Raw genomic sequence first — 18,757 nt, 5'->3', positions numbered from 1 at the left:
TCATCTAGGTTTGTACCTGTAGACTTTCCATCACCATGAAGAAAAACAATGCACGATACAGTAATTGAGTACATTTGAAATAAGTGGTGTGTGATGATTTTATGATGTGGCTCAGTTGGTAGAGCATGGTGCTTGCAATGCAAGGGTTATGGGTTCAATTCCCACGGGGACCAGTATGAAAATGTATGTACTCACTACTGAAAATTGCTCAGGATAAGTGCATCTACTAAAATGGAAAATGTTAGACCAGAATAGATCAGATTATCAGATTAACTATTTTGTACAGATGATTATCAGACTCAAGTTACAAATGCTGGTAAAGACTCAAATACATTTTTTTTTTTTTATCACAAAAGTAGTGTACTGGCCCTTTAATAGTTAGCGATTATAGTGTCTTCAGTGCAGGCAACAACAAAAAATGTTGTCCCCCCCCCCCCCTCCTGTCTGGAAACAAATCGCAGCACCCACCCCCAAACTACTTCCCGCGGCTGAGTTCACCTATCTCCCTCTCCTGTGGTGTCTTTTTGGCTATGCTCCCCCCTGGCGGGAGAAATACTATTTAATTCACCCCGTTTCCGTTCATTCATCAGGCTACTGCAGTGTGGCAGAGCCAGAACGCTCGTGGTTCATTCAAGCGAAGCGAAAATTCTTATCAATGAAAGCTTGGTTCCGTCACTAGGGGAAAACTCTGACGTCGGGTCACGTAGGCAGGGAGGGGGGGACGTATAAAGAAGCGGTGCTGTCGGTGATAACTCACTGAAACAGAAGCACAGCGAATGAGGCAACAGTAAGGAAACCTGCGGTGCTGTCCGTGATAATATTCACTGAAACAGACGCACAGCGAATGAGGCAAAAGTAGGGAAACCAAAAGGGAGAAATAACTTTCTACTTTAAATACACTTCCTAACAACACCGAGCTTTATTTGTGTTAAGTAGACATTGGCGTCTTGAGTTAGAGTAGCACGTTCAATTAGAGAGATTTGAGGAGTGACAAGGAGGGGAAAGTAGCCTATCTGGTTTCACAGCACGACACCAGGTAAGTCTTAACTACTTTAATATATCTTATTTAAAAAGTGATCAAACTGATTGATCCTATGGCATGAACGATTGAAAACTAAAGCTATGGTAATGTATTTGAGAATGTGTATGGGCTTCCACCTTGCATTTTGTTAGACAGACTGTAGTTGAAAGAAATAGTAACAAAAGTGTTTTAATAATAAAGGAAAATATATTGAATGTGTTTACTCCAATTAGGGGGGAGGTGGTAGTGTAAGGGGGGGAAAAAATAAGGAATATATATATATATATATATATATATAAAAAAAAGTGATCAGACCCCTACACTTTTTCCACATTTTGTTACATTACAGCCTTATTCTAAAATTGATTAAAATGTTTTTTCCCCTCCTCAATCGACACACAATACCCCATAATGACAAAGAAAAAGCAGGTTTAGACAAAAACAACTGAAATCACATTTACATAAGTATTCAGACCCTTTACTCAGTAATTTGTTGAAGCACCTTTGGCAGTGGTTATAGCCTCGAGTGTGACGCTACAAGCTTGGCACACCTGTATTTGGGGAGTTTCTCTTATTCTCCTCTGCAGATCTCCTGCACAGCTATTTTCAGGTCTCTCCAGAGATGTTTGATCTGGTTCAATTCCGGGCTCTGGCTGGGCCACTCAAGGACATTCAGAAACTTGTCCCGAAGCCACTCCTGCATTGTCTTGGCTGTGTGCTTAGGGTTGTTGTCCTGTTGGAAGGTGAACTGTCGCCCCAGTTTGAGGTCCTGGGCACTCTTGAGCAGGTTTTCATCAAGGATCTCTGTATTTTGCTCCATTCATCTTTGCCTCGATCCTGACTAGTCTCCCAGTCCTTGCCGCTGAAAAACATCCACACAGCATGATGCTGCCACCACCATGCTTCGCCGTAGGGATGGTGCCAGGTTTCCTCCAGACGTGACGCTTGGTATTCAGGGCAAAGAGTTCAGTCTTGGTTTCATCAGACCAGAGAATCTTGTTTCTCATGGTCTGAGAGTGTTTAGGTGCCTTTTGGCAAACTCCAAGTGGGCTGTCATGTGCCTTTTACTGAGGAGTGGCTTCCGTCTGGCCACTCTACCATAAAGGCATGATTGGTGGAGTGATGTAGAGGTGGTTGTCCATCTGGAAGGTTCAATTCTGGAGCTCTGTCAGAGTGACCATCGGGTTCTGGGTCACATCCCTGACCAAGGCCCTTCTCCCCCGATTGCCAAGTTTCGCGGGGTGGCCAGCTCTAGGAAAAGACTTGGTGCTTCCAAACTTCAATTCCTTTGACCTCATGGCTTGGTTTTTGCTCGGACATGCACTGTCAACTGTGGGACCTTATATAGACAGGTGTGTGCCTTTTCCAAATCATGTCCAATCAATTGAATTTACCACAGGTGGACTCCAATCAACTTGTAGAAACATCTCAAGGATGCTTAATGGAAACAGGATGCACCTGAGCTCAATTCCGAGTCTCATAGAAAAGAGTCTGAATACTTATGTAATAAATAAATAAAATATTTTAAATGTATACATTTGCAAAAAAAAATAATGTTTTGTCCTTGGTGTATTGTGTGTAGATTGTTGAGCAAAATAAATAATTTAATCATTTTTAGAATAAAGCTAACAACATTTTTAAAAGATCAAGGGGTCTGAATACTTTCCGAAGGCATATATCATTTTTTATTGAACCTTTTATTTAACTAGACAAGTCAGTTAAGAACAAATTCTTATTTTCAATGACAGCCTAGGAACAGTGGGTTAACTGCCTTGTTCATGGGCAGAACGATAGATTTTTACCTTGTCAGCTCAGGGATTTGATCTAGCAACCTTGCGGTTACTGGTCCAAAGCTCTAACCACTAGGCTACCTACCACCCCAAAACATATATATATATATATATAAAAACAGTATATATATATATATATATATATATATACATTGATAGAAGCCACAATCTATCTGCAATATTAAAGATGATCTACACAATAAAATAAACAAAAAATAAATAAATATAACAAGTGTTTTAAAAGTGTTTTAAAAGATCAACATAAAGGAATGTATTTTCACAAGTTTCAACATATTTTTCAATATTAATCTTTGTATATTGTAAGAGATTACTATCTCTCGGTATGAATAGCCTACAAGAAAATGGGTGTGGATTATGAGAAGAGAAATAATCGAATGATAGAAAGACGGAGGTTGGCTAATGATTGTGGTAATCATATTGACAGGGATTACCGGAGATCATGATAATTGTCATATCATCATCATAACCGTCATCACCATAGCCTCTTCCCTGTCTTCCATCATCTTTGCCATCACCGTGGCGTCACCAACTGCCAAAAATAACCCCAGGAAGACCAAATAAAGACAAAGGGTGAAAAGGACACTTGAAACAGTTGCATCTGGCTGCGTAAAAGATTGGTTTTGCATGTCAAACCAATTTTGATGCTACTTTTTAATAGTTAGTTGAGACATTTATGTACATGCATTAATTAATTATGTATATAAGTGCTCTGCTTTCTTCTATACTTTCATGCATACTAGAGTTCCTGTGGTGATACAGTTCTTGCACTTTTATTTTTGAGGCAATAGAGAGTCGTGTGGCGTTTCTACTGGGCAGATTATGGCTAGATAGGGCTTCTTAAAAGCAGATGAATAATGTGCTTTGGTGGAGAGGCTGCACCCTACGTATATTGCCCTCATGGATGGGCATTTGCGGATAGAATTATGAGAACGGGAGAGACAGACATATGCGGTTACAGAAGCTTTTTAATACCTGTACAAAGTGTACCACACGAGGTACAACGTTTACCAAACATTATACAGCTAAAGAATTAAGTTTGAAAAAGTGGGACCAATAAAGGCAACAAAAGAGATGGAATTGTAAGGTGATATAGATTGTTGCTATACAGTTTGCCTACGCATGACTTGGGCATGTTAGGAAAGATCACTCTATTGGGTGAAAGTGAGATTTGGGGTGCATCATCCACACACACACATGGGTGCATCATCCACACACACATGGGTGCATCATCCACACACACACACGGGTGCATCATCCACACACACACACACACACACACACACACACACACACACACACACACACACACACACACACGGGTGCATCATCCAGGCCAGGTAGGTTGTTTCCTAATCTCTCACTCTGTAGATTACCTTATTAACTGTTGGTCTACTATTTTGACCAGGACCCATAGGGCTCTGGTCAAAAGTAGTGCACCGTGTTGGGTAGGGAAAATCCTGCCAATTGGGATGCAGCCTCAATGCGGTAATATGATTTTTTAATCTCATTTCCATTTTCAATCTCATCTACATTCTGGGATGATATCTGCAATGAATACAGACCTGTGTCAGTGGTTAAATCCAATGGGTTTATGTTTGATATTGTTGTGGCTGTAATGAAGGAGATTATCAATTGGGATTGATTATTTCATCAATCTATTCATGCTACTTATTGAATTTTTAAGCGAAAAAAAAACAACAAAAAAACCTACATCATTGTGGAGTTAGTTACGGAGTGTTATTATACTGTAGCGATCAATGTGAAATCTGTTGTTGCCATGGCCACAGATATAGATGACCTTACAAATAACACCTACTTCTTCTCTGTAGCACGCGCATTGGAACGCTTTCTTGCCAGTTGCCACCCGCCCTGTTACCACGTGCCCGGAGCGCTCACATGCGAAGGGAGCATTACACACGCAGGGAGCACCAGCCCGAGACACTGAGACTATTAACCTTTTGTTAGATCAGCTCAGTGGAGGCGCGAGGAAATACTAAATACTGTATAGCATCTGCCTAATCCAACAGTTTAACACAAATCGACGCACAAGAGTTTCATTTATCTTGACACCTTGCAGTAAATAGCCTACAGGTATTCTAGTTTAGCCTGTGGAGCAGAAACGTTCAGTTGAGGAAAAGTCCAAATTGGACAAACTGGATTTAAAGGCATTGTTGTGAAAGCAGTTAATATGAGCCGTGGAAATAGCCGAAAAGCTAGCAAGTCGTTGAGAAACCATTTCAAACTGTTGGCCTAATACTGGTCAGCCATTTTGTGTGGGTCCCTATGCTCAACTGATGTTATTTGTGACCTGCACAGAGGTGCATGATCTACATTGATTAAGGTGAATGAATATAGTATTTTGTCTATTATGTATGTTATATTTATGGGGGAAACTGATAGTGTGTACTGAGAAAATTACATCTGTTGTAAAAGCAACCTACTCTAAAGTTTCATCATGATTCTAGGTTGAGAATTGTTTTCACATGCAGATGAGTGATGACATCATCTACTCCATTTGTGCTTATTTTTTGGTTCATATCCCTCATTCCTTTACAGGCTGACTCACGTCCATTAATTCATTTCACTTTAATAATGCTATGAGCTAATGGTTTTCTTGGCAGTGGTACCACCACTTTAACTGAACTGTATATGCAGCTCCCGAGTGGCGCAGCGGTCTAAGACACTGCATCTCAGTGCTTGAGGCGTCACAACAGACACCCTGGTTCGAATCCAGGCTGTATCACAACCAGCCATGATTGGGAGTCCCATAGGGCAGCGCACAATTGGCCCAGCATCGTCCGGGTTTGGCCGGTGTAGGCTGTCATTGTAAATAAGAATAGAAATAATAATAATATATATATATATATATATATGCTCATTAAACAATTTGTACCATCCTGTAAAACTTTTCATTATAGGTATATAAAAAGAAATGCTTTCTATTGTATAGGGGGGTTCCATAGAATAAAAATTCTACGTGGGTTCACCCATTTTTCTTATTTTATCTAACATATCTCTATTTTCTGTCTCTCTTTCACCAGGAGCATCACCTTCCCTCGCCCCCTCTTGTCCTTTCTCTGTGGTCATGATGTGGTCCCACTTCGCCACAAGTGCCCTTATCCTACTGGTTGTCCTGTTGAGACTCACCCTAACCCTCCCGCTCACCGCCTCCGTGGCAACCGAGACACACAGCCCCAGCGACAGCCATGCTCCTTCCCCTCTTGGACTTAGGCCAGCCGAGGGAGAGAATGAAGGGAGGAAGGGCGGACTTCCACAGAGAGAGAGAGCAGAAGAGGAGGATGAGCTTTTTGGAGACATGGACCCCAAAATGTTAGCAGCCGTTCTGCTGGAGGCGATGAATAAGCCGCACGGGGAAAGGAGGAACGGTGTGGAGGATGGGAGCAAGGAAAAAGAGAGCGGAAAGGAGGAGAATGAGAGAGAGAGGCAGGAGGAGGAGAAGGGAGAGGAGGTGAGAGCAGCATTGGATGAGGAGGGAGCAGACCGAGACAGGGACGGTCGTGAGGAGCTTGAGCTGGTGATGGCGGCCGCTGCGGCGCAGGGCAAGGAGGAGCGAGAGAGGGATGAGGAGGAGGAGGAGGAGAGGAAGAGAGCACAGGAGGAGGAGGAGGAAAGACTAACAGAGAAAGTGACTAGCCACACCACGAGCCAGACGATTCCTGGAAAGGAGAAACGACCTCCGGCAGAAGGAGAAAGAGGGGAGGAGGTGGGAGTGGAGGAGGTGGGGGCCAGAGAGGATGCGCAGCAGGGACCCCCCACCTCACAGGAGACCCAGCAAGAGGAGGAAGAGGAGCAACTAAGTCCAGATGAAGTGCAGAACCTCCAGAGCATGTTGGAGGAACTACAGAACTACAACACAGCTAACAAGAGAGAGAGGGAGGCCCAGGAGCAGAGAGGGAGAGAGAGCAGGGGCTACAGCCAAGACGACACAGACCAAGCCCTGATCCACAACCAGATAAAACCCAAAGCTAAAGGATACCCCCGAGCCATGTCGAAGAAGCTCAAATGGCAAGAGGAGATGCAGAAAGCCCTGAACATGCCCACTTATAGAGGAGGCAACTTCATGGACGACTTTGACAATCTGGCTCGCCCGGCGGCTGAGGAGGATGATGAGGAAATGCTGAGCCCCGAGGAGGAAGAGAGGAGGGCGAAGGAGGAGCAGGAGGAGGTCAGGAGGCAGGCGATGGAGGCGCAGAGGGCCAAAGCCGAGGAGGAGAAGTTGGCGGACATAGCCTCGGACATGCTCCTGCAGTATATGGTCAAACAGGACAAAGGAAAGTACCAGAACAAGAAGACCCTGCTGTCCAACGCAGCGGAGGACAAGCGCTCTGACGAGGAGGTCGTCAGCGAGGACGATGATATTGATCCTCAGACCATTGATAAGCTCATCGAGATCTCCAGTAAGCTCCACCTCCCCGCGGACGACGTCGTTGACATCATCAGCGACGTTGAGAAGAAGAAGAAGAAAGACGCTCCTGAGACATTGCCCTGGCAACGACCCCAGCAAAGACCCCTGGTTTACCCAGCAGCCAAAGCCGTCAATGCCCAGCCTTCACACCCCCGATACCCCACCCTGAAGCAGCCTCTCCCGGCCATCAATCCCCTCAAGGCCTGGTTCAAGGACAAATCCTCCATCAAACCCTCAAAACAAGACCTCTGGATCAAACCTCAACAGAAGTCCTTTCGGACTTCCTCCAACTATCCTACCTATCCCTTCTACCAACAGAAGCCCTATCGAGGCTACTACCCAATTTACTTCCCCCCTCCCAAGCCCAAGCCCCGCTTCTATGCCAAGCCTTCCTTCATGCTCAACGACCTCCTGTCGAATTCTCTGGACTACGACTTTGATTTCCCCCCCAAGAGGAGGTACCGTCCCTGGGTACAGCCCCGCCCGAGGAAGCCCCCCGCGGCACTCCGGCGGAACCTCTACTACCCAAATTACTCCAGCTACCCCAACTACCTCCTCCCCCCACACCCCAGGACATACAACCCCCTACCCGTCCCAGTCCCCATGCCTAAACCTCGCTCGTCCCCACCCAGGGGTCAGGTTCAGCCTCGCCATCGGCATGGTTACTATTACCAAGCGCCCTCAGCACCTTTGGTGACCCGGGACCAAGATTACTATGGGATGCAGGGGATAGGGATGGGGCCGCAGCAGCAAGATAGCAATGAAGACCTGGAGAACTACATTCAACAGGTCTTTATGAAACCCAGGCCTAGGATGTTTCAGTGAAAAGAGAGGAAAGAGAGCGAGGGGGCGGGAAGGAGGGAGGGGAAAAAGGGAGGAAGAGAGATTTTTTTTCAGCACTTACTTTTGATTTCAGGTTTTGTCTTGGTTTTGTCTCTTTAAAGTACTGTTAGATTTTTGTCAAAGAGCAACACAAATTACATGTAGCTTTTTTTTGTATAGAGTAAAAATTCACTTGCAGATAGAAAAGTGAGGGAGTCGGGACGACACACATCCATGAAACTGAAGCTGTTGTCCAAAATGACTGAAAGAGGGGCACTAAACCAATCACATAAAGAACTATAGAACATACAGAACTATAGAACACTGACTCTATAGACTCATCTCATCATCCTGGAAAATATGAGGGAGCGTCGGCGTCGTTCAGAAGACCAACATTGAGGGGAAATTGCAAATGGCACCCTATTCCCTATGTTGCGCAATACTTTTGACCAGGGTCCATGGGGCTCTGGTCAAAAGTAGTGCACTATATATATGGGATAGGGTGCCATTTGGGACTCTGCCTGACTCATGTTGCCTGTAATCCAAAACTCATACAAGAGACTTACAGTTGTTAACAAATACACAGATGTCAATGTTTGGAACCAAAATGCACAGTCAAGTGTGTTTATATTCCAAAAGACTAGCCATCGCTATTGGAGAAGAGGCCCCAATGGATATAAAGCCTTACCAATGTGTATCTGTTATGTTTTATTGTTATACGTCATTGATTGTTTACAGAAAATGAAGCTTGCAAAAAAATATAGAATTGGACCTTTTCAAGAACTCACAGATACAAACAGTTATCGTCAAGGACAGAGAAAGTCATTGTTATTGTATTGATACCCTTGATGATACGGTGCCATACTGTACGCAAATGCAGTCACTATTTATTAATCAAATATATTGTTTGTTTTTTATTATTTGTTACTTGTCTGTTTTTATCACTTCTGTTTTGTTATTTCCTGTCGTTATCACAGTGAGTTTGTTTTTAAAAAACGGTTACATTTTTATGTCAATTGCCCGTCTGTACACTTTTTGATTATTTTATAAATATTATTATTTTATTTATTTGATGTACTTGTAATGTACTTGTGTTTTTTCTACAAAGCAGTGCTAAGATTTACACATTCATACATTCCAAATATTTGTAAGACAAAGTGATTTTAAAGGAAAGAAACTGAAAGTACTGAAATACAGTTTTATATTGCCTTATTATGATTTCCCCCTCATCTTGCTAAGACTGTTGACTTTGTAAAGGGGGTAGAATTGAGTTAAGCCCTTGTAGAGAAATTGGGTTGTGATCACAATTCCATTAAATCTGAAATTCGATTCACAAATTGACATTTTTGGGGGAATTTTTCAATGAAACTGACTTGATTTGAAATGGAATTGTCCCTCACATACTCCCGATGAATGAGTGAAATGAAATGAGAATAGGGAAAAGAAACTGAAAAAGGATTTTCACTCTGTGCTACTGTAGAGAAACCAATATGTCTCTGTGTTTATGCCTTTAGATGCTGGAAAGGACTTTGATTCAGTATCTCACCACAAAAAAAAAAAGGATTTTGTGTTATTGGAAATCAGTATCTAATCACCTACAAATCCTTACTCGATCAATATTTCCTTGTAAACGAAACCCCAACAAAAATCTTTTTTTTTGTCACCCTCATGTCTTTAAATAACCATGTGGCAATCTCGTAGCTGAGACAGGACTTGTGTCCCAAATTGTGTCCTATTCCCTTTAATAGTGCACTACTTTTGAACAGAGCCCTATGTGCACCATATAGGGAAAAGCGTGCCATTTGGGATGCACCCATTGGCTTGGCTAGCATCAAAGCTCAATCAAACACAGCAGAGACAATCTCAAAGTGAAACCATATTCAATGTGACTGACGCCACAGACACCAATGAAAAATCCATTATTTTAGAGAAGCGATGAGGGGAGAAACACTGGGAAAACATTGGGAGTGGTGTTTGATTTGAAATGTGTGTTCTGCTTAACTGCGATTTAGACTTAGACCATAGGGCTCTGGTCAAAAGGAGCTCACTATATCGGGAATCGGTGCCATTTGGGACGTACCTTTAGGACTGTTTCAATTCACTCAACTGAACTCATTGCATTTTGGCATTTGAGTGGGTCCACTAGAAACACTGATCGAAGGGGACAGAATTGGCCTTTCAAACCTCCTACTCAATACTGAAGTGTAAGATATCTGCTGTAGGAGAGAGAGAGAGACAGAGATTATATGGAAGGTCATGAAAGTGGGGAGAGTATACCTAAACATTACTTCCACTTTGAAACAGATTTGTTTGTTTTTTGTTTCTTTTACAAAAGAGAGGGAGGGAAAGAGAACATTTACAGGGATGAAAAAGAAAGACAAGATAGTAGACAGTGTCTGCTGCACGTTTCTGTGTGCCTGCATCTAAAATGTGTTGCTTCTTTTTGATGAACTTATCGAGCATTAAATAAAAGTATAAAAAAAATCTAAAAGGATAACTAAAAGATGACTTTATAGACGTACGAAGTACCAGAAAAAAAACCTGTTGAAGTCTTGTATGAGGATGTTCTGATCTATGTGTTCTATTTCTAGATGTACCTTGTACCTATGTCGTAATAAACATGCGTATTGCTGTTTGTAAATAACCGCATGTATCCATGATGACTAGTTTTGCTACACAGAGAGAAATAAATAAAATCAACTATTTTTATTATGAAAGTGAAATGCATTTTTTTTTTTTTTTACAACTCCTTTTTGTGAAGTTCTATTGGCTCTTCGCTTTGACTCCTTTTCTCACCTATCACACGCAGCAACAATGGGACAAACCATCATGAAAACAGCACACTATGTTTGATAGGGATTTCTTGCTTATTCCCTTCTGATTCTGGGAATCTTCCACCAAGGATTTCTGAAACATTTTCAGAAAGTTTTTGGGAAAGTTGCCAGAATTTTGCAACCGTAGACAAAACTGATACTGCTACTTGCTACAATTTATTCCTTTATAAAACAGTGATTAGTGCACAACCTGCATGAGACTTACAGCAAATCGATGCCAACACACCACCTATTGTCCCCCACGAAATCAGATGGGAACTATGGATGTGTCTCCATCCGTTCATACGTACTTTAGTCACAAGTGATATTTCAGACACCACTTGGGTGAATGATGCATCTTGCAATTAAGATCCAGCAGTTACAAAATTACACTGATTGGCCCAAGGGGGGCGCAATAGTAATCAACTGAAATCCAAACTTTGAACAAGCATATGTCCTGTCCGGTTTGACTCCAGCCATGCCGTTTTGTACATACAGTGGGGTCTGAAATTGACACCGTTGACAAAGACTAGCCAAAATGACTGTCCAAAATAAATAATTCAAATACTGAGCTACACTGAGTATACCAAACATTAGGAACACCTTCCTAATATTGAGTTGCACTAGCACCTTTTTTGCCCTCAGAACAGCCTCAATTCTTTCGGGGCATGGACTCTACAAGGTGTTGAAAGCGTTCCACAGGGATGCTGGATGTCCTTTGGCTGGTGGACCATTTTTGATACACACGGGAAACTGTTGAGCCTACAAAAATCCAGCAGCGTTGCAGTTCTTAACACAAACCAGTGCGCCTGGCACTTACTACCATACCCTGTTCAAAAAGTACTTACATTTTTTGTCTTGCCCATTCACCCTCTGAATGGCCCACAAACACAATCCATGTCTCAATTGTCTCAAGGCTTAAAAATCCTTCTTTAACCCGTCTCCTCTCCTTCATCTGCGCTGAAGTGGATTTAAAAAGTGACATCAATAAGGGATCATGGATTCACCTGGTCAGTCTGTCACAGAAAGAGCAGATGTTCTTAATGCTCCCAAAAATTGGGAAATTATACACTGCTCAAAAAAATAAAGGGAACACTTAAACAACACAATGTAACTCCAAGTCAATCACACTTCTGTGAAATCAAACTGTCCACTTAGGAAGCAACACTGATTAACAATACATTTCACATGCTGTTGTGCAAATGGAATAGACAACAGGTGGAAAATATAGGCAATTAGCAAGACACACCCAATAAAGGAGTGGTTCTGCAGGTGGGGACCACAGACCACTTCTCAGTTCCTATGCTTCCTGGCTGATGTTTTGGTCACTTTTGAATGCTGGCGGTGCTTTCACTCTAGTGGTAGCATGAGACGGAGTCTACAACCCACACAAGTGGCTCAGGTAGTGCAGCTCATCCAGGATGGCACATCAATGCGAGCTGTGGAAAGAAGGTTTGCTGTGTCTGTCAGCGTAGTGTCCAGAGCATGGAGGCGCTACCAGGAGACAGGCCAGTACATCAGGAGACGTGGAGGAGACCGTAGGAGGGCAACAACCCAGCAGCAGGACCGCTACCGCCGCCTTTGTGCAAGGAGGAGCAGGAGAAGCACTGCCAGAGCCCTGCAAAATGACCTCCAGCAGGCCACAAATGTGCATGTGTCTGCTCAAACGGTCAGAAACAGACTCGACGTCCACAGGTGGGGGTTGTACTTACAGCCCAACACCGTGCAGGATGTTTGGCATTTGCCAGAGAACACCAAGATTGGCAAATTCGCCACTGGCGCCCTGTGCTCTTCACAGATGAAAGCAGGTTCACACTGAGCACATGTGACAGACGTGACAGAGTCTGGAGAAGCCGTGGAGAACGTTCTGCTGCCTGCAACATCCTCCAGCATGACCGGTTTGGCGGTGGGTCAGTCATGGTGTGGGGTGGCATTTCTTTGAGGGGCCGCACAGCCCTCCATGTGCTCGCCCGAGGTAGCCTGACTGCCATTAGGTACCGAGATGAGATCCTCAGACCCCTTGTGAGACCATATGCTGGTGCGGTTGGCCCTGGGTTCCTCCTAATGCAAGACAATGCTAGACCTCATGTGGCTGGAGTGTGTCAGCAGTTCCTGCAAGAGGAAGGCATTGATGCTATGGACTGGCCCGCCCGTTCATAGACCTGAATCCAATTGAGCACATCTGGGACATCATGTCTCGCTCCATCCACCAACGCCACGTTGCACCACAGACTGTCCAGGAGTTGGCGGATGCATTAGTCCAGGTCTGGGAGGAGATCCCTCAGGAGACCATCCGCCACCTCATCAGGAGCATGCCCAGGCGTTGTAGGGAGGTCATACAGGCACGTGGAGGCCACACACACTACTGAGCCTCATTTTGACTTGTTTTAAGGACATTACATCAAAGTTGGATCAGCCTGTAGTGTGGTTTTCCACTTAATTTTGAGTGTGACTCCAAATCCAGACCTCCATGGGTTGATAAATTGGATTTCCATTGATTATTTTTGTGTGATTTTGTTGTCAGCACATTCAACTATGTAAAGAAAAAAGTATTTAATAAGATTATTTCTTTCATTGAGATCTAGGATGTGTTGTTTAAGTGTTCCCTTTATTTTTTTGAGCAGTATATTATTTTACACTAATACAATTGCTCAGAGAAATAGATTTTGTTTAACAAGTCTCAAAAAGGTTATTATTGACACCCCTGTTTTCAAAACCTCACCTCGCCTTTTTCTAAATTGTTTCATATGAGTTGGAGAACACATTGGGAGGGATCATAGACCATTCCTAGATACAGAATCCTTCACGGTCCTTGATATCCTTTGTTTGCGCTTATGGACTCCCCTCTTCAATTCAAACCACGTCGCCTTGTTAATTCTGTACTGACTGAAGAGATGAGGGAGGGAAGGAGAGGAGGATGAGGGAGGAAAGAGGTGGAGTGGAGCAGAAGAGGGAAGTGAGGGATGAGGGGATGTGAGGGGGTGGGAAAGAAGAGGGGGGTGAGAGAGGAAGCAGAAGAGGGATACAGGGCGGAAGAATGGTTGTGTTGGTTTGATAACACATGCACCTAAGGGGAGAGGAGGGAGAAGAGGGGAGGAAGGGGGAGAAAGCAGAGGAGGGAAGGAAGGGGTAAGAGGGGAGAAGAAAGGTTGGAGTGTGTGTATGTGTGTGTGTGTGTTCAGGGAGCTGTTTGAGGTTTAATGGGTGATCAGAGGAGATGGATACACACACATACACACTGGAGGGATGAATACACACACACAAACTCGCATACACACACACAATCACACACACACACTACCCATCCATTCACCCCATGGATCCAGTAACGGAACAGGAGAAGAGAGGGAAGGAAGGGAGAGAAGGAAGAGGGGGAACGAGAGAAGAGAGGAAAGGAAGTCATGTCAGACTAAATGTACCAGCAAAGTTTCATGGTGCCGCTGTGTCAGGGACCTACCACTGTTACTGGGGAGATTCAAACATGCATCACTGTCACGCTGAGATCCAGAGCACAAGGGGTCGGCCGGAAGCTTTGATCTCAGTAAGGAGTGCCTGTTTCCCCCTTGTCGAACAGGTGGGCTGCCCCCTCTGGAGCCCGCTGGCGATGACAGAGATCTAATGGAGACTCACACTGTCAAAGGTTATTCAATCATATGGCTAGGGAAGCATGGGGTAAATTGATGGGTGAAGTGTGAGTGGAGTGAGTATTTATACAGAGTTCCATTTGTTGGCGTTTCTGATACAATCATTTATGTTAGTTAGCTAGTTCATTATTATTATTATTGTTATTCTCTCACTCACTCACTCAGAGTCTAAATAAAGAGATAGATTGCAAATAAATGAGAGGAATAGAGGATAGGTTGGTGAGTGGGAGGGATGGAGGAGAGGAGGGATGAGAGGAGGAGGAGTGAAGGGAGCGAGTGATGGAGGGAGGAGATATGGAGAAAAGAGAGGAGAGGAGAGAGGGAAGGAAGATGGAGGGAGGGATGGGATAAGGAGAGAAGAGGACAAGAAGGAGAAGAGGAGAAGAACGGATGGAATGAGGAGAAAGGAGGGGAGGAGAGGTTGATGAGTGTAGCTCAGCCAGCCCACGGAGGGGTAGGAGCAGTGATTCATTGGTCATGTGACTCCCCTCTTCCCTCCCTCCTCTGCTGGGTGAGTCATCCTTCGCGCCACCATCTCCACGCAGAGCCACTGCAGAACCCCTAGGCAGTCAGCCCAGCCTCCTCACACACACACACACACACACACACACACACACACACACACACACACACACACACACACACACACACACACACACACACACACACACACACACACACACACACACACACACACACACACAAATAAGTGCACACACCATGCGCACAGTCAGGCACACACACTCAGGACCTACTGCAGAGAGAGCCTACTACACACTCATGCACATACTGTCAACATATGCAGAGATAGATGTACAGGTAACTGCCAAAATAAAGGCAACACCAACATAAAGTGTCTTAATAGGGTGTTGGGCCGCCACGAGCCAGAATAGCTTCAATGCACCTTGTCATAGATTGCGACACCAATCTTCCAAAATAAACATAATTTTGTGTTTTGTAGATGATGGTGGAAAACGATGTCTCAGGCACCACTCCAGAACACTCCCATAAGTGTTCAATTGGGTTGGGATCTGGTGACTGACGCAGCCATGGCATATGGTTCACATCTATTTTATGAAACCATTCAGTGACCTCTCATATTATGTGGATGCAGGCATTGCCATTTTATGGGGGCATAGCCATAGCAGCCAAAATAATGGCCTGTTCAGCATTTTTATGACCCTAAGCCTGATGAGATTTCTTAATTAACTCAGGAACCACACCTGTATGGAAGCACCTGCTTTCAATATACTTTGTATCCCTCATGTTTCCATTATTTTGGCAGTTACGTGTAGAAACGTGAACATTCACTTAAACACCCACAGTTACTGCATCACCTCTGTCAAATCAACTCATATCATGTTTGTAGCCTATGCACACAGACAACCAGCTATAACCACACACACACAGCCAGGCCATATCAGGAAATGGAATACACACCCACATAATCAAAAACAGACCTCTCTCCCTATTTCTTTCTCTTTCAGTCTCTCTCTCGCGCGCACATACATACATACATACATACATACATACATACATACATACATACATACATACATACATACATACATACATACATACACACACACACACACACACACACACACACACACACACACACACACACACACACACACACACACACACACACACACACACACACACACACACACACACACACACACACACACACCTACGACCTGTATCATTTTGTGATATGTTCCCAGTAATTTTCCATCTGTGTACTGATAAAGTATTGATGCAGTGCACCCCAACAGGCACCCGATTCCCTATATAGTGCACTACTTTTGACCAGGGCTCCATAGGTAAAAGTAGTGCCGTATATAGGGAACAGGATGCCATTTGGGATATAGGCAGATGGAAAACATAATGGAGCAGCATTCTAACATTCTAAGTGCACTTTATTTCACAGTATCAAACATTATTGATCGTGGCTGATGCGTGACTCCAAAAAAAACACTATCACAGGAAAGAGTGATATGACAAACAACGGTAAACAGATGCACATACAAGCACACACACATTTATGCGGGTACACACGCACATGCCCACACACACGCACACACACACACACTAGGGCCCCATATCGTCACCAAATATAGTAGCGTTCTCAGAGAAGGTATGGGCCAATCACTGCAATTTATAAGGCAAGGATGAAAGGAGGGAGGGACAGAAGAAGAGAACAAACGTCTGTTTGTGGGCCTCGTTTTGGAACGCAATATGGCAATCACATCATTGTACTATGCATGCGTATTGTACCGTATTTCCATTGCCTCTCTTACTAAGTCACCCACACCTTTGGAACGGTTACTCTCACACGCACACGCACTGGCTCTCTCCTCCCTCTCCTTCTCTCTCTCCACACCCTTGTCAGTAAGTGTAACGTGGGCTTTACTGACAAAACACAGCGTTAAAGATGCATGATGAAGAGGGTTAGATAGAGGTCTCTGGCAGTAGCGGAGCCAAGTAGGACCATGTGATGGGAAGAGGGCAACGGAGGGTAGGAGGGGACAGGCAAGGGAATGGCATAAAGCCTTTAAGGTATAGCTAGTGTTTTAGGAAGTATGCATCTAGTATGCAGGGGAAGTGTGTTCATTTAAGTATGCTTGAAAGACCAAAGTTGATATCTACAGTGGATGTTGTGAGGGGCCGGATAGGCCATGTGAGGGTAGGAGGGTCCAGCAGAGGATACTGTTGGCATAAACCACGGCCATGTTCAAGTTGACAAACATTGCAGATAGAAATGCCATGAATAGAGCCGTCACGATTCCTTGTTTTTACATGTCAGAGAGGCATGTTTGTTGAACAATACATATTTGTATGTGAAAGTTCCAAAACGTTGTCTTGCTGAACGCTCCCCATATCTCCATCCGCTAGCTCGGCGGTGGCCATTGCTACTGCTGTATCCCAATGGGAGCTCTGGGCCAGCCAACATGGCGCCCACCCTGAATCCCCTGTTCATCTCGCCTACTTTGTGCAGATCTGAAAACATTGAATAGTTTGTAGTAGATTATTCATTGCCTGAATAATCCTTATCTCCACCTTGTCACTACCATTTTTCTCTGCGCTTATTTACTGAGCTCTCCTCCTTTATCTCATCCCTCCATCGCTCCCTCGTTTCTCTCTCTCTCTCTCTCCGCTGTATGGCAAGGCCACGCATCACTGCAACACTGTCACAAAGGAACGGTGACTCATACACTTAAATGCTCCATCTCGCTTCTCTTCTTTTTTTTCCTTTCCTCCTTTCTCTCGCTCCTCCCTCCCCTATCTTACACAAACAGCTTTGGCTTTAGGATTCTCTCTGAATTTCAAACAGTAGCTACATCAACAGGTTTGTATTTACACCTATAGACTGACATTTCCCACTAAAACATGCATCCACTTTTGAACACAACAAATGTCAACAAATTATATGGCGCTGGTAAGACACAGTTAAAGGGGCAATCTGCGGTTCAAACAACAACCAGGGCAGTCACCTGCCACTGTTTTGGTCAAATCAAATTATAGTTTTAAACCATGTTTTGAGGCTATACAGTGTTTGTTTCGAATGATATTGTTTACAAACAATTGCGTAAGAAAATATTATTTGGGGTTCTGATGGAGTATGACAGTTGAACTAAGCTCATGAGGCATTTAAAAAGTTATGTTCTTATACTCTCAATGGGTATAGAGTACACTCACCACTTCTCCATTAATGTGGATTCTACCATGACTGTGGATAATCATAAATGAATCGTGAATGATGAGTGAGAAAGTTAAGAGGCACAAAGGTCATACCCCGCAAAAAACGCCCGCAACGTAGTCACAAGCCAAGCTTGATGTACTCAGTGCGTGCTAAGAATACGGAACCAAATACAAAACTTTTGACTACTTTAATACACCAAGTGAATTTGTCCAAATACTTGGGGGGGGGGGGGGGGGGGGGGACGGGACTAGACACATAGTGTTTTAATTTCTAAACAGTAAAAAAGATTATGTATGAAAATACCCTCATAAAATTGGACATTCTGTACTGTCACCTCATATGAAACATTTGATCTTAAATCCAAAATGGTGGAGTAAAAGACAATTTCAAAATGTTAGCTTCACTGTCCAAGTACATATGGAGGTGAGTGTATATCATTCATTTAAAAGTCAAAAAATGGATATACCAATCACAGTCTGCTTCTTTAATGCAACAAATGTACGTAAACGAAAGA

General features: G+C 43.8%; 1 protein-coding gene across 1 annotated transcript; it reads left to right on the top strand.

Moving 5' to 3' along the window:
* Positions 1 to 705: 705 nt before the first annotated feature.
* vgf (VGF nerve growth factor inducible) lies at positions 706 to 10,797 on the top strand. Its single transcript, XM_014207191.3, has 2 exons — positions 706 to 1,036; positions 5,874 to 10,797. The coding sequence occupies exon 2, from the start codon at positions 5,918 to 5,920 to the stop codon at positions 8,081 to 8,083; it is 2,166 nt and encodes a 721-aa protein (XP_014062666.1). The 5' UTR covers positions 706 to 1,036; positions 5,874 to 5,917; the 3' UTR covers positions 8,084 to 10,797.
* The last annotated feature ends 7,960 nt before the right edge of the window (positions 10,798 to 18,757 follow it).

Source organism: Salmo salar, chromosome 07 (assembly GCF_965601325.2).
Source record: "Salmo salar chromosome 07, fSalSal1, whole genome shotgun sequence".
Lineage (NCBI taxonomy): Eukaryota > Metazoa > Chordata > Actinopteri > Salmoniformes > Salmonidae > Salmo > Salmo salar.
Note: the sequence above shows the minus strand (reverse complement) of the source record. Positions and strands in the feature narration are given on the sequence as shown.

Bases quoted from the DNA above. Each gene is read 5' to 3' on its own strand.
- vgf (XM_014207191.3), top strand. From the start codon at position 5,918: ATGATGTGGTCCCACTTCGCCACAAGTGCCCTTATCCTACTGGTTGTC.